Source organism: Saccoglossus kowalevskii, chromosome 2 (genome assembly GCF_978046115.1).
Source record: "Saccoglossus kowalevskii chromosome 2, keSacKowa6.1, whole genome shotgun sequence".
In the NCBI taxonomy this organism is placed as follows: Eukaryota; Metazoa; Hemichordata; class Enteropneusta; family Harrimaniidae; genus Saccoglossus; species Saccoglossus kowalevskii.
In genome coordinates, this window is record NC_140642.1 from 7,445,142 (window position 1) to 7,472,386 (window position 27,245).

Genomic DNA, 27,245 nt, shown 5'->3' on the forward strand with positions numbered 1-27,245 from the left:
TTATTTTAATATTTTAAGATATATAGCAACTCTTACTGTAAAACAGAGCCTGGTTATGATTTTCGTGAATGCAAGTAAGATCTCGAACAATAATATTGTTTTGAGTTTTCTGGCACAGATGGCGCTATTTACCCACAATACTTTTAGTTATCAAAATGGCGACGATAAAAGAAGCCGTGACTATGTACCAGCAACTTAATAAAGAATGGGCAAGGAAGCCTCCAGCCGTTGATAAATGTGGCGAACTCCTTGCTAAACTAAAGGTAAGTCATGATTCATTCACAAATTTCGTCTTTAGCCAAACGAGTAAGTGTCGTTGTTGTAGAAACAAGAGTTAGTGACATATTTGGTTTTTACTTCTTTCTCAGATACATGATTCATCAAAATATACGTTCACCCTTGCAGGTCTCATGTAGACGACAATATAAATTTCAAACTGGAAAATCGGTGCTATTTTACACAGTGAGCGCATAGTAAAAATTCGGACTTCTTTGATTACTATACACTTAGTTACGTCAGTCCGCCATTTCAAAACGGGTTGTTTTTGCACAAAAAATCCCACTCACAATTGTGTGGATATGTATCACAGTTTACAAGCATGCAACTTTTTGCTAAGGTATTTTAAAAATAAAGTTTGTGGGTGACCTTGCACATCTCCAATAGAAGAACGCCACAAATATCATTTATTGTAAATATGTGCCCACAAGTAAATTACGCAACAATGGCTTTACTGCCCAATCTCCCTCTTATTTATTTTGAATATGATAGCATAATATTTTTTGAATCGTATCCTTGTTTGGATCCTAATAAAGTTGTACAATAAAGCAGGGAAACTCTTTAAACAACGGAATAATCCCTCGTAATTGGTTGTGACAACTGTTAAACAATTGTACACGTAAGTTTTAATTCAAGCCTGTGAAAACAATGTACTGCAATGTATTTTGAATTTGTGTGATATCAAGGACTTTTTTTATTTAATTTACAGATCATGTTATTGAATCTTCAGTTTTTGCCAACAGAAGAAGGTTCACCATCGAAACAAGAACTTATTATTGCACGTAAGCAATTCTCCTGTTAGGGGGTGGTACATTATAGGGGTACATACGCTAGTCAAATGTCCTTTCCCACTTTCCACCTCAGCCATTTTGGGTCTGCCATTAAGGGGAGAGTAGGAAATCAAACGGGCGGTTCACTGCGGTAATCACCGCGGCTCTCCGCGGTACACCGGGGAGAACCGCGGACTGCTTATAATTTGGGGTCTCTACCATGGTGGCCACTGGTACCGGTTGCAACCTTAGTCATAGGAAAGGTGTGAAATACGTTCTTAACAGTTTCCTTTGTGATTTCATGAGTCTTTGTTTCAAATAGTTACGAGCAGGTTACGAGCATCGCTGGCATGGAAATATTAAGCATATGGTTATATTATCGGCCCACGTATTTTATTAATATAAAAATCCATAAGTCCAATGCTGTATACGAATTGTTGTTGCGTGAAACAATGTTGTATTTTATGCATGTATTTATCACCAATTCCAAGAGTAAAAGTCGTAACTTTCGAAGGTACAGTCAAACCTGTCTATAAAGGACAGTCAGTGGACTGAGTCAAACTGTCCTTTATAGACAGGTGGTCTTTATATGGAGGTGGCCTAATTTATTCATTTAATCATGAATATTAATTAGGGCCGGAATTTTAAGGGAGATCATAAGCAAAACATAAAAACAAACCTACAATGAATAGGTCTTTTTTAATAAAAGTCACTCATTTTCATCTTGATAATTACACAGCTTTACTTTTTTACTACAAATTATATCATGTAAATTCACTGAAACCAAGTGATTCTGCCCATGGATTCATTGGTGTATTTAATGCATAAGAACGATTGTCAACGATCGGCCGCATTGGCGTTTCAGCTCTGACTTTCACACTCTCGCCATGCAGTCTTATTCGCCAGTCTCTACACATATACCATCACAGGCGGTAATCAGTCCCATCGTTAGTATTGTCGATTGTACACTGTGACAAAATGCACAGACAAAGTTGCAGTGTTTGAAAAAACAAACAAACAAGCATTAAAAATGCTCCAACTCTCGATGGGTGTTGAATTAGAAAGTTAAACGAATCGGAAATGAAACACGAGTATCGTACACGCAATTTTACAGTTATTTGTTGCAAGCATCGAAGTGTCAAAACTGCCCAAACGAATTTTCTCGATTGCGAATTATTGATATTACCGTTTATAAAAAGAGGATCAAAATAGAAAACATCTTTCGTTGAGAATAACCCCGAGATGACCCCTCAGTAACAATACGTTTTGCCCATGCGCTAGCTTCATTAGCATAATTTATAACGATCAACAACAAACAACATGGTAGGTCGGATTTTGCAATCCCGCGATGGAAACGAAATAAACGTATGTTTTATTATTTTGTTTGGATATTTCACGTCGACAAGGTAAATAAAACATCTCTCATTCATTAAAACTGGTTCATTTTTCTTGTTTTCGAGACGGGAGGAATTTGCTCTTCATGTGCGAGACAGACAGTCCACAGAAGTGCCGCTGGCCGGCTGGCTGGGGATCGATAGTATACCGGGGGTAGTACCAATCGGAAACAATCTAGTTTTACATTTCAAACTTTGAATGAAACTGTTTTAATTTGAATCTTTCCAGTCTCCAGACGTTACATTCAGATGATATTCAACTTTTTTTTTTACTTTTTCGCAACTTCACAAACCAAGTTGCGATGGTCACTCCTGTCTATTATAGCCCTAAAGATTGTCTACTCGGAAATCTGAAAGTAACATATTGCCACTTTCCTGTTAGCGATTCGCAAGTAGCTATTGTCTTTTTCCTGAGACCGTCTGATGGAAATGTTGGTGGTCATTATACAAAGGTTAAAGTGTGAATAGGTCTACAATAGGGTGGTCGCTGGTCGCGTTGGACAGGTGGTCGCTATATCCAGTGTCTTTAACGTGTAAATTGCGAAGGGACTGTACTAAGATGGTCGCTATGAGCAGGTGGCCGCTCTGCACAGGTGGTCGTTAACACAGGTTTGACTGTACTAGTATTATGACTCGTCCATACATTTCACTTACGTTTGTTACACTTGAATAAAGTCTACCACATGAAAAGAATGTTATTTACGAAGTTTTAAATAGCCGAGCCTTCCTGATTCGAGCCTCTTGTTGATTTGACAATGGTGGGTATCATTAATGTTTATTCTTTGCCTGTATCGCATTCCAGACAAAAGTTCAAGATCGGTAAACAAGAAATGGACGAACTAAAATGTCTCCTGTGTTTCACGTGCGACATGATTATTAAAAAAAAAAAAGAGTTAAGCGGTCATGTACGTTCTATAAATCTAACCTCGCACACATAATCTTGTATTGACGTGTTTTGTTTTTTTTGGGTCAAAAATGATGTTGCCTTTCAGTTAACTCTTCGCGAGAGTTTACCGATTTTTTGAACAAATGTTAAGTAACTATATCGTTTTGCGTCAGACTGGGTGGCCCGAATTTAAATGTCAGTGCGTGAACTCATTGAGGTCATTGCCCATTGCCGCACGTAATTCAAACACGTGGTTATTAGAGTTAGAATACTTAAAGCCTGTGCAATACTGTAAACATATTTGCGTTATTAGAAAAGCAGCACACTAAGTAAACGATGTTGAAATATTCAAAGCCAATACAGAGTTGGATACAAGTTGTGTTATTACAGTACCGCCGGATATGATAACAAATTTACGAGATCGAAGCGCGGACCAAGAAAGAAAAGAGTTGCTAAGGTAACGCGCCAGTTCAGTGCGTGACTTGGGGTCAAACTTCAGTCAACACACACTTGATGTCAGCATCGCCGCGTAGCAAGTTTCGCAACGTACTTGAAGTTCAATTGTGCCCCAAAATGATGTCGACGATCACTCAATTATCGCAGCGCATGTTGTACCAAGTCCATGATACACCCCGTTTCGACTTTGGCTTGCTTTTCCTTCTTAATAGTGCATGTTCTTGTTCACGTAAATGCGACCTCTCACCAATGTATTAAAACACTTTGAATTTATACTTATGCGTGATTATATTTGGTCTACATAAAACATTAATCTTTCTAAACATTTTCTGAGACCATGCATGATATATATTCACAAAATAATGCGATCATATTTTATATTATGTTGATCTCTACGTCTTTCTGGATCGTTTTGTGATTTTATTCCAAGGCTCAGGCAAATTACATAATGTCAACTATTATAGACTAGTTTCCTAGCTTTTGGCTCTGCCAAATTGATTTAATTTTTCATTGGAACTTTGTGATTCTTTTAATTTCCCAGTTCTTTGTGTTCATTAATGATCTTGACAATAAGTGTGAATTGCTGTGCGTGCCCACTGCGGGCGACATGGAATCTATGCATAAATTTGCATAAAATGCGGTCGACCGGCGAGCATCCACCACCACCGCGATAATGACCGTGGTGCACCGCCCGTTTGATTTCCTACTCTCCCCTAACATAGTTTTGTTTCACCTTTTGAATCCCAATATGTATGCTTCACAGAATAAGACTGAGTTCTGCAAATTAACCTCACCAAATTCTTGCATTTATGTATTTATAGAAACATGCAACACAGACTATTGAAAAACAGTCAATGTTTTTTGACTCCCATGTGCGAAGCACAAAATGGGAGTCTTTGCAGTTAGTGTGTCTGTATGTGTGTGGGTGGGTGGGTGTGTGTGTGTGTGTGTGTGTGTGTGTGTGTGTGTGTATGTGTATGTATGTGTGTATGTGTGTCCGACTGTTCCACTGCTATCTCAAGAACCATACATCGGTTTTTGATGAAACTTGGTGCATAGATGCTCTGGGCTAATGCGCAGATTTGATTAGGTTTTGGTAAAAATCCATGCTCGTTAATTACCTAATTTGCATGATAATTAGCTAATTTTTAGCTGTTCTATGACTGTTCCACTGATATCTAAAGAACCACTCATTGGATTTTGATGAAACTTGGTACATAGATGCTCTGAACTAATGCTAGGTTTTGATTAGGTTTTGGTTAAAATCCATGCTCGTTAATTACCTAATTTGCATGATAATTAGCTAATTTTTAGCTGTTCTATGACTGTTCCACTGATATCTAAAGAACCACTCATTGGATTTTGATGAAACTTGGTACATAGATTTTCTGAACTAATGCTAGGTTTTGATTAGTTTTTGGTAATAATCCGTGGATACTAATTACCTAATTTGCATAATGATTAGTCAATTTTCGGTTTTTCCACTGATATCTCAAGTACTAATCATCACATTTCAGTGAAACTTGGTACATAGATGTCATATGACACTGCACAGACCTGATAGTTTTTATTGTAATATCAGTACATATAATTACCTAATTTGCATAATTAATTAATTTTCAGCTTTTGATTTAAGTAGTGAGCATTACATTTTAATGAAACTTGGTACTTACATACTCAAGTACTATGCAGAGATTAATTGTTTCGGATAAATATTTGTGCATATTAATCACCTAATTTGCATAATTAGTTAGTTTTCAGCTTTTCCACGGGTATCTCAAGTACTAATCATCGCATTTCAATGAAACTTGGTACATAGATCCTTTAGGACTATGCAGAGACCTGATTAGTTTCAGGGTAGATAATTGTGCATATTAATTACCTAATTTGCATAATTATTTTTCAGCTTTTCTACTAATATCTAAAGTACTAATCATCACATTTCAATGAATCTAAAATTATGCAGAGACCCAATTAGTTTTTGGTAAATATTTGTGCATATTAATCACCTAATTTGCATAATTAACCAATTTCCAACTTTCACACTGATATCTCAGGTACTACGGTAATCATCACATATCAATGAATGTTTATACATGGATGCTGTAGGACAATAGACAGACCTGGATAATTGTGGGTTAAAATCTGTACATATTAATTACCCAATTTGCATAATTAACCAATTTTAAGCTTTCACACTGATATCTAAAGTACTAATTTCCATTTTAATGAAACTTAGTACAAAGATGCTCTGGGACAATGTACAAACCTAATTAGTTTGGGGTAAAACTCTGTTCATATTATTTCCCCAATTAGCATAATAATTCATAATTTTTTGGTTCTAATCACATTTCAATTAAACTTGGTACATAGAGTTTTTGTTACATTGTGCAGACCTCATTAGTTTTACAATCAAATCTGTTCATGTTAATTTTCTGATTTGCATAATTAGTTTTCAGCTAAGTAATTTCAAATTATATTTAATGTGTCTCCAATACTCTTAGCACATGGGAGTTCTTTCTAAGCTTTCTTTGATTTGAATTTTCATGCCTATAGTAATGTTGAAGTGCCACAGTGGTCACACTTAATATGGGTCCAATATGGGTCCCATGCAGTGTTCGAAATTAACGTCAGTCCGTCGGCCTCACGCCGACAGTGGGTGTAAAGGGCCTAGAGCTGTGAAAAACCATCAGTCCTTGTGACCGACCATAAATTTATATTTAAAAAAAACGTTCCATTATTTAGTATGATTGTAAGACCAAATATATAATAAATATCGATAGTAACTCCAGAATTGTTTCAAAATTGCGTTTTCTTGCACGTTTGATCAACAAATGGCATCACTCATCGACCTGGGCATACAAGTCATAATTCAAGCTTGCCGAATGATCGCGAAATGCGCCGAACGTGGAAACTGTAACAAACTATCTGATTGGTTGTAGGCCGATCAAGCCTCCGATTCAAACCAATAGAATTTGCGCTTACATTTTATGTTCTGCCATCTTTGATTTGCATCAAACACGCTGAAAACTACACAAGAAAGGCGTGACAAACAGTAAGAATACGAACGGTCTAGGCGTAAACCACGCACATTCCAAATTAGCTGGCAGGCGGAGTTCAAAATGCATGTCAGATTCAGAGTCGGCCAGTGATCATGACAGTGTTTTTTCTGAAGATTTTGATGAGTTTAGTGACGATGAAAGAAATGATGATGACCTCTTTGAGGCTGCAGATAATATATCTGATTAATTAGTAAATAAAGATTTTGCAATTGCAAGCTTGTATTATCCGTTTAGTCTTTGTTTGTTAAATATCAGGGCCTACAGTTAGCTAGAAGGACCTACAGTTTCAATTTGACATAGGTCCTTCGGGCCTTTTATGATTTTCAGTTAATTTCGAACACTGGTCCCATGCGACATAAACACAGCATGTCAAATACCTGTCTGCTACGTTTGTCCAAATATTTTTACATGTACCTACATTTAATAAAACAGGTGATATCCTTGAAATTGGTGCACAGTGGAGTATAGCCACAAAAGATATCCCTTCATTTGAACGTTACATGGCACAGTTGAAAATATATTACCTGGATTTTAAGTAAGTACTCAATATTCATTAATCTCTACAATCTGACTTGTGAGCAGAATCAAAATGTTGAACTGTTGTATCTTTGAAAAATAATGTAGTATTTTTTTTTTACTTTTAACAGGAATGATTTGCCTGAGTCAGCTTACAAATATCAGTTACTTGGTCTTAATCTTCTCTGTTTGCTGTCACAAAATAGACTTGCTGAATTCCATACAGTAAGTTACATTCTGCAGTATATAATGTCATTTCATGTACTTGACTCATATACGTTGTATCTCTAGAAAAATCACCTGCCCACATGTAGAAGCTGTGTAAAGACTGGTGGATAAAATAAATCTAGGTTCTTTCAATTTGACTGAAACTACTGCCTCACTGCAGTAAAGTTTTGAATAATGTTCGTTCATAATTGGCCCAAGCTACTAAAAATAGAACAGACGTGGCCATACTCGGGACGTGAAACAAATGTGGAAATGGTGTTCAACTGATAGAATACATGTATACGTATTTTCAAACTCCCTGTGTTCTTCCATTTTGCCTAATTTTATTGTAAATGCCATAAAAAGTTTCAATATTTATTACGGTATTACTACAGAATTCATTTTTTTAGCAACAGTGGCTGAAACAAGAATACAAAATGACAACAAATCAAAATTAGACGATTTTTTTATTTATGTGATCTTCTCCAGCTCTATTTGCATGTCGAAACTTAGGTTATTTCATTTGTGGTGGAGTGTATGTAGGGTTGAAGAAAATAAACTGTACTGTAAGAACAAAAATTACCATGTACATCAACAAATATTCTCACAGAAATAAACAAATTATTTAATACCTGGTAGTATTTGTCCAGCCTAAACAAGCACTTATCTTTGAACATGCTGTGGTGTTTGTATTATTGACACAATGTTTACAATTCGTTGCAATTTTATGATTCAATCAATACGAAATCAACATGTTCCTAGTTTACCAACTTTGGCTAATAAATTGAATTTTGTGAGCAATTTTTTAGATTACATAATAAGTGATATCATCATTATCAGAGTTTGAATATTCTTCTGGTGTGGTACAGAATTTACAAACTAAAATACAGCCTGCCGCCTGCCCAGTATTATCTTCTCATCATGGAAGAATGTAATACTTATTACACCCATGTATTTAATTTCTTTTTACTTTACACATTCCATAGGAACTAGAATTACTGCCATCAAAAGAGATCCATAGTAATATTTATATCAAACATCCAGTCTCAATGGAACAGTATTTAATGGAAGGTAGTTATAATAAGGTATGTCTGTTTGTGGATTTCTCAACTGGTATTGTGAAAGGGCAATTAATTAATGAAAAAGTATTGTTTTATGTCACATCTATAGTTTTATCTTTACATACTCATGGGTTAGCAATATCTCAGCTACCGTAATTGACTTTTACATTGTAGGTATTTTTAGCCAAAGGTAATGTGCCAGCAGAGAGTTACAACTATTTTATTGATATATTACTGGGAACAATAAGAGATGAGATTGCAGCATGTACTGAGAAGGCATACGAGAAAATAGCTTTCAGTGAGGCAGCCAGGATGTTATTTTACCAGAAACAGAAAGAAATGAAAGAATATGCAACAAAGGTAAGAGTCAACTCCCTCTGGGATTGTATTACCCATGAATAAATTCATCTGAATGGCATTCATTCAAGAAATTACACTACCCTGGATTGTAAACATATTTTCTTTTATTGGCAGAGAGGATGGTCTTTGGGCAGTGACAACTATTTTCATTTCCTGAATGAAGAGAAAGAAACAGAAGAAACAATACCATCAACTGAATTAGCACAGCAAGCTATAGTATATGCAAGAGAATTAGAAATGATTGTATAAGTGCTATTACTACCTGTACACCTTAATAGTTTCCCATAACAACTTTATCCATTGAACTGCTGCGAGAGACTAAGCTTTTCAGCTCAGTAGTTTTTGTGACTAGTTAGGTATATGCAAATTCAGAGTGGATGTAAAAACAGTGTAAACCCTGCTTGTATCTTGTAGGTTTGTGTATACTCTTTTATGAATATTGACAGTAAAGTTATTTCAGTTTTCAAAAGCCTGCTTTGAATGTATGAATGTATTCATTTTTGAAAACTAAAATTGATGAAAGGGACAACTCTAAAATCGAACATCTGAGGGACCCCACACCCCCTAAAAGTTAGATAACACTGCATGGCTTGAGCCACCATCTTTATCCTGTTGTCGTTTGTTTGAAATTATTGATAACATGAGTTTGCAAGATTGATGTATTATGGTGTTTGAGACAGATGCATATTTTGTCCTAATAGTATGGGAGCTAAGCTGACATGTCAAACTGAGAAATGCACTTGGGAGTGCAGGAAATTCAAATTTGATGTGTAAAATGATGAGTGCAAATGATGGGACTAACTCCATGGAGTTTTAAGTAGATAATTCAGAGTCTGGTTACTGAGATGGAAACTGCAACGATTCTAATGGCGAGTCGCTGCGTGGTAGCATCCGAAGATTACTCAAATGAGGATTGCGCTTGTCCATGGTGTTGCAGGGGTGGGGGGGTTCCGGAGAAGTTTTACAGAGAGTGGTGTCAACAAAGCCACAAAGTTTGTTAGATGAACCTAGAAATCTAGTACTTTCCCATTACCGGTAATGTTTGTTAAGAACAAATACTAAACGTAAACCATCTGCTATTGAAGATTAGTGACAAGCCAAAATGTATTATTACTCAGTTAGTGTTTCTAATATTTAAGTCAACACTACTATAATCTGGCTTATCAAATGTATCACCCAGCGGAGCTGTTGGTATGGGGGGGTCTCTCCAGCATCGTCCGTCCTGCGTGAAGTTTTCCTTCAAAAGTACTTGACCAATTACATTCATATTTGTACCAAAGATGGGGTGGTCCTCTGTCAGATTTGTTAAATTCGTGTCAAAATATGGAAATTTAGTGAATATTCCTAAACTGTAACTCAGATTGTTTTCATATTTGCAGCAAGGATACGTAGGGTGGTCCTGTCAGATTTGTTAAATTCGTCTCAAAATATGCAAATTTAGATTTGTCATTTTTGGTAAAAAAAAAATTTTCGACTGCAAGTCCAAATGCTTTGATATTTGCAGCAATGGTCCTCTGTCAGATTGTTAAAAATGTTTGTCAAAATATGCAAATTTAGATTTTTAGTAAAAAAATGTTATTTTCGACAACTTGTTCGAAACCGTCAACCACAATGCCACTTTACCGATTCTTGTTCCATAATGAAGACAGCGGAGCTATTTCGACAGTCAGGTCGCTTGTTTGTGGTCAATCCCCAATTTCCTACTTGGGGTTTCAAGACATCAAGACACAGCAAATCAACCACTGCCTGTGTACGAGTACCGCCCCATTGAGATGCATTTCATTATTTACTGAGGTTAGGGATAATTTGAAATTTTACAGTGACCAAATATATTTGGGGGGGGGGGGGGCTATTTTTTTTTGAACAAAGGCACAACTCTAAAGGTTAGCCCATTGAGTTACATTTTAATCAATATTAAATGAAGCCAAGTAAAATTTCAAATTGTCCCTGGGGAGTGAGTGATTAATCTGTGGTGCATCTCAGGTTGACACCTCTGTTTATACGATAACACAAACTCTTGATTTAGGCATCAAATTAGTAGCTTTATTGGACTAGTTATGAATGATAGATAATGATTGAAAAAAAAATCTTTGTGCAATTCTGCCACCTACATATGTACATCAGGTGGGATATCAAATTACAGCCAAAGCAGCAAATCAACATGTGCTTTGCTGTTTATATAAATTAAATAGTAAAGCAAAGGGAATACTACATATGGCACTGGCTATCAGCAAATTATAAATCACTGTGTTTACTGTTCGGTTTACTATGAACAAAAACAAATCAATATACATATTACTCATATACTGCATTTAGTAAATGGTTAATATTTACAAAAAATAATTTAATTAATGATAGTATTTGAAACCACATTAACTGCCAAGTTTTTAGAAAGAGGTATCAATGTACCAAGCATTAATAATATTAGTACCTGGTGATGCCATACAAAGCACTATACAATAACATGCTTGATTGGTATTTTCAGTCTAGACTCTAGAGGGCGCTATAATTTTTCATCAGAATATAAATTGTCAATAGAAACACAATATCCATCCCTACATGGTTTGATAGTCACTATTAGCTGGTTCACAATTGTAAGAAACGGCAAACTACATATATTAGTTTCTCGAGCCAAGATAGCACTGTTAGTATCTGAGCTGATTTACAACTTGTGTGACATGTACCACCCAGAAATACTTTAATTTTTATTTCACAACCATCAATTATAGTCGCTGCATTATTCAGTTGCTTCATTATTTCTTACGGCACATGTTCCATGCACCTCACATCGACACACACCTTGACACAAAAGAGAATGTTAAATAAGTCATTCGCTTATTGCCATGCACAACGATATCTCTTTAAATTTACACAACAGGAAAAGAGAAACATCAATTAAACACCATCTATAAAAACTAACTTCTACCTAGCCATTAAGTAAAAAATGAAATCAGCCAATAGCAGAAATATTACAAAAAGTTTGTACAACTGTATATAATGTTATTATATAAATTAAATATCAGCTGTAAAGCTAAGCTACGTAATCCAAACACAATTGGTAATCCAATGATCAATCAGTTTTTAAGCTAGTTTGATCACATATCCCTCTACAGTACTCAATCTTGAATGCAGAATGAACAATTACCAGGCCTACCACATACTATCTTATTTGAAATACCAGTTGGAATAAGGATCCTTTGATTTTCCAACTTGTTTTAATTTAATACTTACCATACTAAAATTATAATTTCCAGATATATAGTAAAATTTGCACCATTAAAGAGTGTTGCAGAGGTTTCATATGAATTCAAACTGAAAAACCCAGGTTTTAAAATTATGTTACGAGTGCTACACCAAAAAATCAAACGTTCTTTGACAAATATAAAAATTATTTGAACCTTCCGGACCACTGTTTTTCTTTACTGGTTAATGGAACATAGATCACACCCATCAAATTCTTTTTTACAATACTGCCATCATCCAGTTTGTCATGCTGTTCCAACATCTGATTGTTTCCCTGAGGCCCAACAGGAATTATCAGACGACCACCTGGTTTCAACTGGTCGAGAAGCTATGTATAAATCAAACAAAGCTGTAATCATCAGTTGTATGTATGATGTCATTAAATATAGTGAAATGATTGCTGGGAATGTTGCAATACTGTAGATACTGTTTTGTCCTCGATTAAAATGACTGCCATCTTCAGTCGAATCACACGCACATGCATATATAATGATATGATATCAGATGTGAAGTTGAACGTGATTGGACCAAACATGTGTGAGATATGGATGGAAGAACAAACACAGAACTCAATCCTCCATTTTCAGACTTTGTCCGAAAGAGGACTATACATCAGTCCAGTATGTCAGAGAAAGTACATCAGACAAATGAAGAGACAGACATGCAGAACCCAAGTTCCTGTTTTAGACTACGTACAAACAAGAGCTGATAATAAAGATACTTGTAGCAGTAAGAGTTGTGTACTTACAGCCTGTGGGACTTGCTCTGCTGCAGCACCAACATGTATTGCATCAAACGGGGCTTCTTCAAGAAAACCTTTCCTACCATCTCCAGCTGATAGAAGTAATGATGGTATATGATTATTATTCATGATCAAGAATATTAAATACAATAAAAGCAACTTTAGGACGGATGATGAACACCTAACAGATATACTAAAAGGTAAAAATGGCAAAACAATCATTGAGCTAGAAAAATTCATCCACACTTGTTTCAAATTACGAAACGAAAAAAAATCCTAAAATGACAGATCCCACTCTGAGATACAGTTTAAATAAAGATTATGATTATATTGTAATTTACAATTTAACACAGTTTTCACCAAATTAAAGCAGTATTGCCACTGGTAGGTTACAATAGCACTGAAAACATTTAAATCTGTGAAAAACTCAATATTGAGCACCTTGTCACATTAGAACACTTTTCTTTCTTAACACACAATGTGATAACATAGCTCATGACGGAAGTAGAATCCTATCACTGATCCCAAACAGTTGCTCAAGCTCAAATGTCATGAAATGGTTTTGTGGCATTTTGGGCTATTATCACACACTAAATTAGGTATTACTACAAACTGGAAATGTAATATGTGACTTGAAACAGCTTGAAACAACACCTATGATGAACTACTTTTCATACAAGCAATCACAAAAATACAAAGAAAGCCATTTTCTACAAGAATTAAACTCGTGGACTAGATGCTGTCTATTATCATGAGATTGAATAATCTATGAATAATAGACTGGAGGGCTGTAGGTGGGCTTCACTCACGGGTCAGTCTATGTATGCGAGTTTCCATGGTAATGTACTGAAGTCATGGAGACAGCCAATCAGTGATACCGCAGAATTCACCAGGTCATTCTTGAGTGCACTGGGAATGGTACTCATATCTCATAGAATCCTGGTGGCATAGATTGATCCCAAATTAGCAGTTTTTCAGATTCATCAGAATGGGAACTAGACTAAGTACTTTTAACATGTCCACACAAGTTAACCTATAAAATTTGAAACATACGGTATACAACTAAAACACCTTTATATTCATTTTTATTCACAAACATATGCACATACACATTATACGTGTACACTCACCTAATAATTTTAACCTTCCAGATTCAACAAGTTGAGAATGTGTTCTATTTACATTTTTCTTAGATTCTTCTACAATTTCTGGAATATGATCAATACCAATAGCTTTACCAGTTTCACCACACTGATGGAATAACATATTCATGTGTATCAATAACACTGTCACTACAAGTCTACCATAAAAACTTGCAGTATTAATTTGTGGCAGTAAAAATAATAATTGAATATGACATAATAAGATACAAATATAAATTATTTTTTTGTGTTTTTTTCAGATGAAAACAAATACATGTACAGACAGATGTAATATTTGTCATGATATGACAGAGCATCAACAGGTTCAGCAAGAATCCCCACACACTATGACTGTGTTGTTGCAATGAATCTTTGTAAACAAGTGCACAAATATGCCAATAAAATAACACTGTGAAATCCAAGATAGACATTCAAAAAACTTGGTACTCTTGTTTTCACCCAAAAAAATATAATCACATAACATATAGAGATTTGTAACAAAAGCTAATTAGGTCTTCTATTCATGATGTAATAGCTGTGTACCAGGTTTCATTATGATCCAGTCAGTGGCATTTGAGATATTGGTGGAACAAGATTTGACACACTGACATACATCGGTATAAAATTTCCTCTGGTTTGTGCTTTGTACACATGGGAGCCAAATAAAGAGAGTCTAACATAATGTATCACATATTAACACTAGAGATTTTTATGAGCTGTAAACAACTCTCATCATAAATTTACATGATTTAATTACATGTATCTGAGAGTGTTCACAGAAGTCGTTGTGTTCCCTGTCTAACAGTTTTCCCAGAATCATAAGACATTGCACTTACCATTAGAGCCATGCACACTGTCAAATAGCCAGTGCCAGATCCAACATCCAATGCTTTACTGCCTTCATGCAAATGATTTGATAGTAATTCCAAAGCATGGGCATGCTGTTCAGGGTGAAAAAAATGATACGATAAGTAATTTACTATACTCGTTTCCAGTCTCTTACCATTGGGCTTCTGTGACTCAGCCTCGGGCTCCAGAAGAGTGCTTGGCAAGTCGCTTGTGACGACAGACTGGGGAAACTGGGTCATAGTGCTGTGACTGTCAATCATTCCAAGTTGTGAATAATGATAATGTTATCAAAATAGCATGTATCTGTCAATAACTGGTCAGCGGTGTGATTGGCTGTCAGTACACAAAAGAGATACAAAACTCTGGCACAACCCACTGCCGCAAAGTGATACCGTGACAGCATGTACTGGTATATCAAACAATGGAAGTTTGCTAAAATAATTTGAGCACATTTCCAATGTTATCAAATACTAAATTTTAATTTCACAAAAAGTAGATATAACTCATGGAAAGATATTGCCAGTGTTATGTCAGCGATAACTATTTGCTGCTTCAAGATTAGGGAAGATGTATTTTGCATAAACTGGAACATGCATAATGACATTTTAGTTTTACACAACACACTTTCCTCCCCTTGAGCCATCAATGCGGTCATTGGTGGCTCAAGGACACCGACTCAGTGACAGTTGTCTCAAGTTGAAATTAAAATAACATTCAGGAAGTTGAGATCAAGCTTACATTCAATGTTATGCATGGGAGGTATCACCTCATGACCATGACAAAAAATATTTTTTGATTACCAAAAAATAAATAATTGAGTTGAAAAAACATATACTGTAAAATACTTTATTTTAGTTGGAATAAATTTTCGCTTAAAAGACTTTTTGGGTGTTTGGTATGGAATTTATTTTCTCTGATTTTTGGCAAGTTGAATGTAAAATACGGGGAAAAAGGTATATTCTCTGGATTTTATTTTCACTGAATCATCCTTTCAGTGAAAATAAAGTACTTTACAATGAGCATGATTCTTCTACTAGTATATGCACACGCCATAATAAAGTACTCACCATGTGAGGAGCACTTATTGTTGCTGCATAACCTAAATTGAAGAAATAAAACAGTGTCAAAGAGCATGTAGTACCGTATATACACGTAATAAAGGAATTAATACACAACTACATGAATATTGAAACTCGACAGCACTGTTTTGTAAGGTACAAGTACATGTACCTCACTCATCAGGAGCTCCTGATGTACCTTACGAAACAGTTGATTATTGATCATATTATAAACTAACATGACTTTTTCAATGCAGTGATAAAATACATGTAATTAGACATACCAATGCTTTGGGGCGAGTCCATATAAGGGTTATATTTTGAATATTTCCCCCTGTCCACTGCCATCATAGCGTCATAAACATTGTCATGTTTTATGATACCATTCTCTAAAGAAAAGAAAATTACAATTTACGTAAAATGACCTTTAGTGTTTGAAATTACTGCCTAGCAGGATTGGTTATTTTCCAGTAAGGCTGATAAGATTTAAAACTTACATGCTCAGTGGTCTTGTAAAAATTGTTTAATGTCTTTTTTAATACTGCTACTACCACTCCGAAGGGATCGGCCAGTTTCTTAAGCATGGAGTGGTTCATTTATTTTTACCATTATAAAAATATGATACCCCACCCTTGTTTAAAAAAAAAAGAGGTGAATTTTTTAAAAGAGGTGACCCCCTCCTAAGGAAAGTTGAGCAAATTCCATGACCACTGTATTTATCACAAGATTTCGGATTTGGTACAGTTCATGAGAAATATTATAGACTTGAGTGACTACAGCAATGACAATTATGTTGGGATTTTATCATTTTTCCATCATGGTGATCACAATCAGAGGTGATCTGCATATAATATGAAGTAGAAATGCAACTTGAAAACATGTTACTTCACAATGAATAGCTTGTGTCTAATTTGGCTTGAAGATAGTAGATTTTTGCTGTTACCTTCAGTAATTTTCAATTAACATTACATCAATATTAACAGTTAAATAGTTTATAGTTCACTATGTTCACAATCACATTAACATAAATAATGTTTATTCGAACCAGAAATAATCAAAGAACGCTTAGAATGTACTTCCATGTGCTGAGATTATTGGAGACGCAACTTAAAACTTGAGATATTCATGGACAAGATGAAAACTGACTACTGTAGAATACTTTATTTTCGCTTGGAATTTATTTTCGCTATTTTCACTGAAGGGATGATTTCGTGAAAATAAAATCCAGCGAATATACTTTTTTCCCTATATTTCACATTAAACTCATGAAAAATCAGTGAAAATAAATTCCAAGCAAAACGCCCAAAATGCCTTTTCAGCGAAAATTAATTCCAGCGAAAATAAAGTATTCCACAGTAATTATGCAAATCATGTAATTAATATGCACAGATTTGACTGTAAAACTAATAATGTCTGCATATTGTCACAGACCATTTATGTATTTCTACCTAAAACAAGTCCAGAGCATCTATGTACCAAGTTTCAACAAAATCTAATGAGTGGCTCATTAGATATCAGTAGAATAGTCATGAAACAGCTAAAAATTAGCTAATTATCATGCAAATCAGGTAATTAATATGCTACTGAAACCTAATTAAATCTACGCATTAGCCCAGAGCATGATTGCATCAAGTTTCATCAAAAACCAACATGTGGTTTTCAATATATCAGTGGAACAGACACACACACACACACACACACACACACACACACACACACACACACACACACACATACATACATACATACAGACAGACAGACAGACTAACTGCAAAGACTCCCATTGTGTCCTTCGCACACACAAGTCAAAAACAAAACTGAAAGGCACCAAGAGTTAAAGCTTCTGAGGCTTTGAGCATTTCACATAAAAATATAAAACAATTTGTGTTTCATTTGATTAAGTTTAATTTAAATAAGATTTATTGTCGAGGATTTTTTTGACAACAAGGATATTTCCAGCAGAGCGAGAAATGTATTTCGTTGTTGGTGATCAACATCAACAATGACAGCTATATAAATGGGCAATACATCATGCTGTTCGATTATAATCTATTTTTTGGCGATGGATAGTTTCAAGGTAGAATGATTTGTTTATTACCTGTGCACATTTTTCATCACAAACAACAGTGACAACATCAAAATCTGTTTATAACTAATTGTCTTAGTATTAGTCAAATGTATCTTTTTTTTAATTCGCTGCCAATCTGAGAAAAATAATACCGGTATACAAAAAATGACAACTTTTTCTGTGGCCCTCTCGAAAACACAAAATGAATAGAGATGTTTAAATATATTTACATATTACACTTGAAATAGCATGGCTGTGATTAACTATACAACATGGACATTTCTTTTCAGAAAACAAAATCGTATGTATTTCAATAATCTTTCAATATCCACAATTTTACATTTTATTCAGTGGTAATATGGGTATAATCTTTTGTACACAACTTGGCCCTACAAGATTCTACTTGCAAACAGAGAGGTCATTATCACACAAGACATACACAAATTTTACAAGTACCTATACTCAATATAACTTGGACATCAGCTGACTTTGAGTATACCGGTATGTTATATAATTTCAAAGTTATTGTTACAAAACATGAAAATATTGTTGTTCATGTGTTTTATATAGTTCTTGTATTAAATGGTCTACCCACAGTACATGTTCGAATTTCATATAAACACAACGCTATGAGTCCAATATCGCACAGGACGCGGCGCGACAACTACTGCCCTTTGAAATCATTTTAGTTTGTCAGTGATTTGGTTCTGCCAATCACACTACTAAAACACATTGACCACCCCACCTCTGTACTGCAACTCAGAAATAAGGTGACCCCTCCCCCACTGACAAAGTCAAAAACAGAGTGTCCCAGGTAACCACCGGCAATTTCCCCTCTCCAGACACTGAACGAAAGTATTTTAAAATAATCTCTAATATAGGGCTGATAACTTTTTGGCAAGGCTGGTGAAATTCTGGTACACGATTTTGGGAAATTTCAAATACTGATGACATAACTTGTTGACGCACTGCCCCGCCCACGAACTTCAATGAGTGACAGCCATAAAAGCATTTGAACTTTCGGTGAACTTTACTTGTACATGTATGCAACTGCTGTGATAACGCAGAATAATATACATACACTCACAGGGATGAGCTTCAGTCTTTGTAGTAGTTTGTAAGAAACAAAATATTATTCTGGTTTACCAACAAAAAATATATTCATGTCATTACAGTTATATATGTAAAACACGTTTAAAACTAGGGCATCGTTCGCATTCTATATTCCTGTGCCATTCGCCTACGTGCAAGAATCGTTGCTCGTTTACAACTATTTCAATACAAAATATATCGGGCGTGGGCAAGATGCTTCTAGAAATGTCACTTTGCTGAATACAGCTAATAATAGTTGCAACTTACGTCGAAGTCGGTTGATCAACTCTTGGTGATTCGTACCAGAAGATTTCCACGCCATTGCAGAAAATCGCGCCCCCATAGACAATGTCAGAAAGGCTACAGAGACTGCGCAGAAACTATTCATCTCCGTTTTTCTCACGAAGTAATTCCTTCAATAGCGTACGTATCTGGCTGGTTCTATATATACCTGGCACTCAAAAAAATGAAGCATATTTACATGTCATCAAATACGTAGTATGCGTTAATGCCCTATCGAAGAATAAATAGTACGAGTTCTGTCATGGTAAGTAGATCATAAATCATAAGAACACTATCGTTGGTTGCACTTGATCATGTGTGACTAATCAACTAGCCAAACCTTGCAAAAAAAGGAAATTAAACAAACCCCGGAAAACCGCAAACAAACGACGTACTGATTGCAGAGTGCGACCTCTAGGGCAGCTTATGGTTGTTTCGTCTCGTTTCGTCTGTGTACCAAAAGGTGAATGACCTTTGACCAGTGGAACAAGCGACTTTTATTTTAGTAGCCATAGGCTACATCTCTGAAACAATATATAGCGTAAATAATAAATAAACTATGCGAAAAGTGAGTTTATTTAGTATTACATTAATATTATTGTCCACATTAGTATAGAACAATAACATGAAACAATTACTTCAGTCGTTCCCCTAACTAACACACTATGCACCCCTTGTGTGGAATGGTTTGTACAATCTAATTTGCATTCATTAATAATCTGATGTCATCATCGTCTCTCATTCGGCTTGTTACGCTCGACAATGGCGACTGGGATGTAGTGTTTAATCTGCGTTCATGTAATTTTTTTGTTTATTTTGCTCTGAATCCTGTGTCACGAAGGACTTTATCATATAAAGTTCAACCCGTTGTTATTTTAGGTTATCAGTCATTCAAGTTATCCAGTGCACATGCTACGTTTTATGGATTTATTCTCCGATAGAGCAGACAACTCGGTTCCGTGCAGATCACCAACCAGATAAATGTACCCAAGCCAGTGAAAGCTCTCATTCAACTAGCTACACCTTTGATATTCTGTTTCTGTTTTCATAATGGATTTTATTCACCTGTTTAAGTGTTACATACGTATTCCTTTCGTCTGAAACTCAAGTTCTCCGTGATACAAATTACAATATAGTGTGATTGTCATTCATTGGTACGCACGACGGGACCCGTGTCAGAAAAGCAGTACAAGGTGAGGTCAAACTTAAAATAAGTGTGTTCTAGGAATATAGGATGACTATTCGTAGTTTTGTTTGTAAATATCATATCATATATGTTTCGTACGCAGTAATTGACATCAATCAAACCGACAAATTTGTCTCATTCTAGCTTTTAAGCAAGTTTGATTAACATTTTTGCATGATGTCTCTATGAAAACAACCGTGTTGACATATGACATCTAGAAACTTTGATTCTGTTTTGTTGTCATTGTCTTGTTTTGTTACTTGTAATCTGCTTATCTCGAACAGGTTACTTCCTTCCTAATACGGACGCTAACATGACGTCTCTACTGTATATTTTTATAACACATTTCAACATGGTCAGGGTACTGGATTTTAATTTTGTTACTAAGGAACTCATTTGAATGTGAATAGAATTGAGAGGGCATGCCATCTGTCTGTGTTCCAATTTAGCCAGTCTAGCTTATATCCCGGAATAAAAACTTTGTTCAACACGGAATACAATGTACCAAGGATTAATATTTGTTGTGTGTGTCCTGGTGTTGTTCTCATAATGGTAAAAAACTACCAAGCATGTTATGTAATTTTCTATTACGATTTAAACATCAAATGGCATGGCAAATGGCATCATTGGGGCTACCGGTATATATACTGTGGCACTGAACCAGATTAGTCATAGTTGCACCTGTGAAAACCACAAAATTACCATAATTGAGAGTGACTGTATATTTACTTAGCTATGAAAACTATCTTAGACATTAAGTGATTTCTGAGTATCTTGACCTTGGTTATGTAATCATCAGTGTCACATTCAGTCCTTATTTCTGTCCACTTGTTTAAAAAGTAACCATTTCAGTATCCCTTAGTGCCATGTCTTTAAACCACACATAATAAAGATGGTACATGTATTTAGTCACTGAAATAACAGATTGGCTTGCAATTTATGTGGCTGTCCATTCATGAGACCTACATTTGCATGGAACATCACTTTTACTAAGAGTATGGGTTACTCATCTTTTAAATTTTAGATAATCACTTAAATATATATATTTTATCACAATTTCATATTGTGAATTTTTTATGTAAAAATACAAGTGATATACTATTTTTTTTCACCTGTGCTATAAGAAACAGACACTTCAAACAGAAATAAAATTTGGATTTAGCATAGTCTTACAAAAATATTGTCACATAAGCACTGTTACTTTAATACAAACTGGTAGCATAAAGGTATAATATGCTAATAGTTGTCTTACAAATGTGATGATACATTGTTTAACTCAGTTGATAAGGTTACATAGAAAGTAATTGCAAAATTTTGTGCATAATAAAATTAGATAGAAAATCTGCAAAGATACAACGATTGCGCATAAATCCTGCAAAGCTGTGTGCAAAGCCAGTATGTTACATGAAAAATTAGTTATGCTGCAGGAACAAACCAAGATGCAAAGAAGGCTACATTTTGTAGAATGTAATTAATAGCAAAAAGCATTGCTATATTCCCTTTCCATCAATATATATACATAGTGCAAACTTTTTTAATTGGATTACCTATAATTGAATTGTCTTTGTTAAATTTTAAATATAGTACATTGGGATATATGTTTTTTCCTTCAACGTTTTTTTTTCTGTTTCAACCAGTCATGGTAACAGTAAAAAATGTTGCTGATGTTTTAGAGTTATTTCAATGCCTGCTCTCTTGTGGCTCTGCTAAAACTTGACTGACTATTGTCCTTGAGCAGTGATGCTTTTTGACATAAACCTGAACTTGTTCAATTGTAAGGCATGGAGCTCCATGGATAAGGTCACTGGCAAGAGTACTGCAATCATCAAAATGGCTTTATCACCATAATCTTGCAAAGTTTATTGGTGCTTGTCTCAAGTGTTTTTATTACCACTCCAAAACTTATGATGTTGGTCACTGTGTTGATTTATCACTGTCATGCTGAGCCATAGAACAAGGTGAAATACATACAATTGTGATATTTGCATTGAAGATTTAATCCTTTTCTATGAGATTCAAGCAGTTTCAGCATATTCAAACAATGACACTGTGACAGCAGCATTCATTTATATCACTGTTTCTGTAGTTATCCCTTGTAGTAAATTAGTTTTCATAGTAAGTTTTCAACCTATCCCTACCCCCCTTCCACAATGTCCCTCTTTACTGCTGATTAGTGCATGCTTTTTTAAAGAAATTTTATTGAAGTAAACATGTTTGACGATAGTGACGACAATTTATACAGTATTTGTGAACATTCATTGTGAAAGCTTTGTGTGAATGCTGGTCACTATTACAGGATTTAATCCATTGCTATACATACCACGCCTTGGAAATGCTTTATTTTCAAGACGTACAGTACAGCCAAGAGAAGCTAATGCTCACCTTGATTTATTGTTCACAAGCTTCAAATCAGGTGACTTCAGGTCACCTCATTCACTTGCTGGTGAACAGAGCTGAATTTATATTTTTATGTGAATATTTTGGTACACCATATTAGTTTGTGTAACACCAAAATGGTGTGGTTGGGAAACACGGTTACACTGACTTTTCATACAGTGATATCTGATAAAAGGTTTTTACCTTGGTGATAGGTGTTTTTGGCGAGGACAGAGTGTACAGTAAACAAGTCTATTGCATAGAGTACTTTGTATTGTGATGCAAAACAGGCAAACACAAAGGCTTCCATTGGCAGCTTTCCCCCAAAGCTTCAATAGACTTGTTGTTGAAATAAGTACATCCACTGAAACTACAACTAGAAAGGTTGACACCAACATAGTCTAGCTTTGAAATAAAAAGCTATGTTATCAGAGGTCAGTATCTGGATTAGTTGAAATTCTGGGAATGTTGTGTAAGATATTATTAATTGTAATATGGAATGTTTCTGCTTTATACTGCAGAACAACAATTGTTAAAAAGTACTAAACCCACTTTTGCACTCTGGTTTGAACATAGACCCTAGGGTCTATGGTTTGAGTGAGTGCCGAAAAACAACCATAATTTGGAAAAATGTTAACCAAATTATAATTGTAACTTTTCACCTCTAGTGTATCCACAGTGAATATAGAAGGTAGATCAGCTGGTTAGAAAGCTGGTAAAACTTATATTTTGAGTTTCATTTGATTATTTCATTTGCACCTCCTGTAACACTTATATTTGCTATGCATATCAGTAAATTTGTGATAATATTTTTTTTTCAAACACTGCAGGTCATGTGATGAAGGCCACTATGAACAAAATCACTTGTCCCGGTAACAGTATAAACTAAATAAAATTGGAATGTCCTTATCCTACTCAGTAGGGTTTATTCTTATTCTGGAAATACTGTACATCTAGGCTGTATATGAACATAAACATAACCAGATGTCTGTCTCTTCTAATTGCTATTTGCACTAAATTTAGCTGTGTTATATTTGCATTTAGAGAAAGACCTACATGTATGCTTGTTTGGCCTTCTCCCAACATTTATATGCAGGAGATCTTTTTTTTTTATTTATTATTTTTAGTTATTTATCGGATGACTAAATGCCATTGTCAAAAACTAGTTAATTAATTGATATGCAAAGTTAATCATCAAATGTATTATTTCTTTCACAAACTACTGATATATGTATTTATATAACCATATCTATGCTGTATTATAATTAATTATATGAATATCAGTTAGAAAACTTTTTTTCAGTGCAATTATGTTTATTTGTTGTAATACTTAATGTAAAAATGTACTTCAGTGTATTTTTGTTTTGTTTTCCCAGTTGTAGCCGTCAATCCCAGTGTCCAATGTCTAGGATAGAAATAAGAATACAAACATGGATGAAAAAGACAAAGACAATTCAGGGAAGACTGCAGATAAAGGTCCTCCACCCTTGCCACATTGTGAGACCAGTCAGGTAGAGAATGCATCTATACAAGGTATGTTTAGACAACTCATTTTGTACATACCAGCAATTGTACTGCACATGTTACCAAGATTTAGTATTATTTTTAATCCCAAATTAAATTTTAGTTTGATTAAAATGATTGTATACAAGTTTGTCCTACCTTCTTTTGCATACAGTAATCACTGTGTGGGTACACAGTGTGTCTTCAAAACATGAAATATATTCAATGTTATATTTTTGGAATATTAATAATATTTATAACCATGTGATACTAATGTTAGGTGTATAATTACAATTTCAGAATATACAATGTTAAAATGTTCATATGGAAAACTATTGTACCACTGTTATTGCCTCATATTGTGTGACTGATGATTTCCTAGCCTTTATTTTTACTCCCTGTGGAGGACCTTGAGCTGTATGTGTTTTGTAGTTTCTACATCACAGCTATGTATGCTGGACGATACATATAATATGGGGGGGGGGGGGGGGGTGTCATACTTAGACATATTGTAAAACTAACTAATATAACTACACGATAGTTTAAAGACCATTGACAAATCAAGAAGATGAAAAATAGATAAAATTTGATACCCAAATATCCTTTAGTGTGACGTCAGCTTGACTACCTTCCTTCCTCTCTTTGTTTAGTTCTCTCCATGACTTCCTTCCTTGCTGTAATTCCTGAAATACCTTTGACAGATCAGTCATTGTCACCTACAAAGTGAATTCATGGTCAAAATTTCAGGACTTGCAGGTTTAGTGCAAAACCTGTTTAATGCATATACATTTCATGTCTGGTTCACTGGTTAGTTACTGCAGCTGTTCAGTTTGTTGATAATGGAGATTGCATTCTGCTCATAGTGTTTATGAAGGGACTGATGTAGAGTAATGACTTTATTTTATAGTTCAGCATCTTCTGTTCTGCACTGCTGCTTACACATTGTCGATAAAGGTACATATACCATTGCTGGTATATAAACTGTTAAAGTAGTAACATTTTAGTCAACTTTTGATTCATTCGTTAATGTCATTGTATTGTGACAATAATGATATTACTGTACTATGATCAGATCATTATGTAAAAAAACTGCTTTGAACTGAACTGCATGCAGTTCTCTGCTAATGAATGTTGGAATTATATTTACATGTGGTAAATGTATGATATTCTGGAAGCTTGTTTGTATATGCAGTTCAGTATTTCATGGATGACCAGAATTTATTTGTTGAAATTCCCATATTTATTATAACTCTGAATGTCAGCATTAATTCAGTCAGGATCAGTTCTGCCACTTGGGTAATCTAAGTTATCATAGAAAATTTAACACACTATGTTGATATTAGTAAATACTGTCTTTTATAGCTAGATACATAATTTGTAGTATAAAATTCTTTGGATTGATCATATAATTTGTAAGTTAGTGGGTTTGCCTACAGACATGCAAATTAGTTTAGCATGAAGTCTGAAATAACCATGTAATCTATTGTTACTGTTTGTAGTTACCAACAGTGTAATACACACTATATAGTCTTTTGGTTTCAGTCAATACAGATGTTATAGGTGGCATGATTTTTGAGGTTTGACATTATTGACTTATTCTATTACATTCAGGTAGCTATACTCATTCATTACTGTAATATAATTGTATATCATTTTAAATTTATTTTTAAATATAGATTTACAGTTGATATTTGTATGTCAGTATTGTATTCGTTCCATAGAAGTGTATCTCATTAGAAGCTTACATAAACTAAAAAGTTTATTTTGACTGCAAATTCTTGATGCCATACCAGCCTGACATTTGTGCTATAAACAATTTCAACAGAAAATTTGCTAAAGTTTTTGCTCTAGTCTTGTATATGTACATACCGGGATCTTGATGACAATAAAGTTATGTGACATTTGTGCAGGAAAACCTGTTTTTGAATTTGGAGTGAAATAGTACAGGCCTCCATATGTAAACAATGTGTATGATAAAAATGTGATTTGTCCTCATTTGATGTTTAATTGTGACACTGCTTTCAACACAACATGTGTACTGTGTATCGGGGTATATGTACTGTAATAAATGCGACAGCTACACTGTTCACAAGAAATCTGCCTTGCCAATGAACAGACATCAATAAGTTGTTCGGTAGCTTTGATTGCAATTCCGTTTTCAGCTTCTTAGGGTATCATCAAGTCACTGAATTGCATGTGGCATTCGTCATGAAAGATGGACTGTATTACAAAATCAAAATTTGATGTGAAGATTAGACTGAGATTCACACCATACTTTACTGAATAGTCATTCGGTCTTTTACTCATGTTACCATAGAAACCAAGCAAACATTCTGTGCTTCCTATGTTAGTTTTGTTTAGTCGCTCCAGAAGTAGAATTCAAACATCAATGCATTACCAGATTTATTGTAGTGAAGACAAATAATAATTTAGTTGATAAACAACAACATAATAATAATGATAATAAAGACAGATTTAAAACTTAATTAATTCATACATTTGTAGCAAATGTCAACTTATGTGTTTATGTACAAGCAATTGACTTTTCCCACTGAGTTCCATGCACAGTTTTTGAACTAATACCGTTGCTCAGTGCCTGTGAATACCCATAATCCTTGTGATATTAACTAACATATACCTATTGGTTGATAACATTTTGGTAAAGGTCATCGGTACACATCTGTGGATATGCTGTAAATATATTCTGAAAATGTAC

At 34.8% G+C, this 27,245-nt stretch overlaps 3 protein-coding genes across 8 annotated transcripts in view; 2 read left to right on the top strand and 1 right to left on the bottom strand.

The window, feature by feature from the left end:
• Nucleotides 1–151: 151 nt before the first annotated feature.
• On the top strand, nt 152–9,457 carry LOC100372505 (26S proteasome non-ATPase regulatory subunit 8-like). The gene is made up of 7 exons (XM_002731351.3): nt 152–263; nt 986–1,058; nt 7,277–7,379; nt 7,492–7,585; nt 8,554–8,652; nt 8,803–8,988; nt 9,103–9,457. The coding sequence occupies exons 1-7, from the start codon at nt 156–158 to the stop codon at nt 9,235–9,237; spliced, it is 798 nt and encodes a 265-aa protein (XP_002731397.2). The 5' UTR covers nt 152–155; the 3' UTR covers nt 9,238–9,457.
• A 1,552-nt stretch (nt 9,458–11,009) lies between these two features.
• LOC100372653 (protein-L-isoaspartate(D-aspartate) O-methyltransferase-like) lies at nt 11,010–19,917 on the bottom strand. 5 transcript variants are annotated; one of them, XM_078012896.1, is made up of 9 exons: nt 19,832–19,917; nt 19,450–19,633; nt 16,307–16,411; nt 16,032–16,063; nt 14,952–15,056; nt 14,104–14,224; nt 12,980–13,065; nt 12,387–12,559; nt 11,010–11,254 (listed from the first exon to the last, which is right to left on the bottom strand). In XM_078012896.1, the coding sequence occupies exons 2-9, from the start codon at nt 19,568–19,570 to the stop codon at nt 11,224–11,226; spliced, it is 774 nt and encodes a 257-aa protein (XP_077869022.1). In that variant the 5' UTR covers nt 19,571–19,633; nt 19,832–19,917; the 3' UTR covers nt 11,010–11,223. The 5 variants fall into 5 exon arrangements, with proteins under 5 accessions (XP_077869022.1, XP_077869026.1, XP_006812307.2 ...); XM_078012900.2 differs by having other exon boundaries at nt 19,450–19,639; nt 19,832–19,880; XM_085508683.1 differs by lacking the exon at nt 11,010–11,254 and adding an exon at nt 11,658–11,787.
• A 293-nt stretch (nt 19,918–20,210) lies between these two features.
• Nucleotides 20,211–27,245, top strand: part of LOC102806727 (uncharacterized) — a 42,494-nt gene continuing 35,459 nt past the window's right edge. For both annotated transcript variants that reach the window (XM_085490409.1, XM_085490418.1), the window contains exons 1-2: nt 20,211–20,657; nt 24,403–24,559. In XM_085490409.1, coding sequence (XP_085346535.1) covers nt 24,457–24,559 — 103 coding nt within the window. In that variant the 5' untranslated portion in view covers nt 20,211–20,657; nt 24,403–24,456. The remainder of the gene's footprint in view (nt 20,658–24,402; nt 24,560–27,245) is intronic.

Bases quoted from the DNA above. Each gene is read 5' to 3' on its own strand.
- LOC100372505 (XM_002731351.3), top strand. From the start codon at position 156: ATGGCGACGATAAAAGAAGCCGTGACTATGTACCAGCAACTTAATAAA. The intron at 1,059-7,276 runs GTAAGCAATTCT...TTAATAAAACAG, and splicing joins ACAAGAACTTATTATTGCAC to GTGATATCCTTGAAATTGGT. The intron at 7,586-8,553 runs GTAAGTTACATT...CACATTCCATAG, and splicing joins GACTTGCTGAATTCCATACA to GAACTAGAATTACTGCCATC.
- LOC100372653 (XM_078012896.1), bottom strand. From the start codon at position 19,570: ATGAATAGTTTCTGCGCAGTCTCTGTAGCCTTTCTGACATTGTCTATG. The intron at 15,057-16,031 runs GTGAGTACTTTA...CACCCTGAACAG, and splicing joins CAATAAGTGCTCCTCACATG to CATGCCCATGCTTTGGAATT. The intron at 12,560-12,979 runs GTAAGTACACAA...ATTTATACATAG, and splicing joins CAGAGCAAGTCCCACAGGCT to CTTCTCGACCAGTTGAAACC.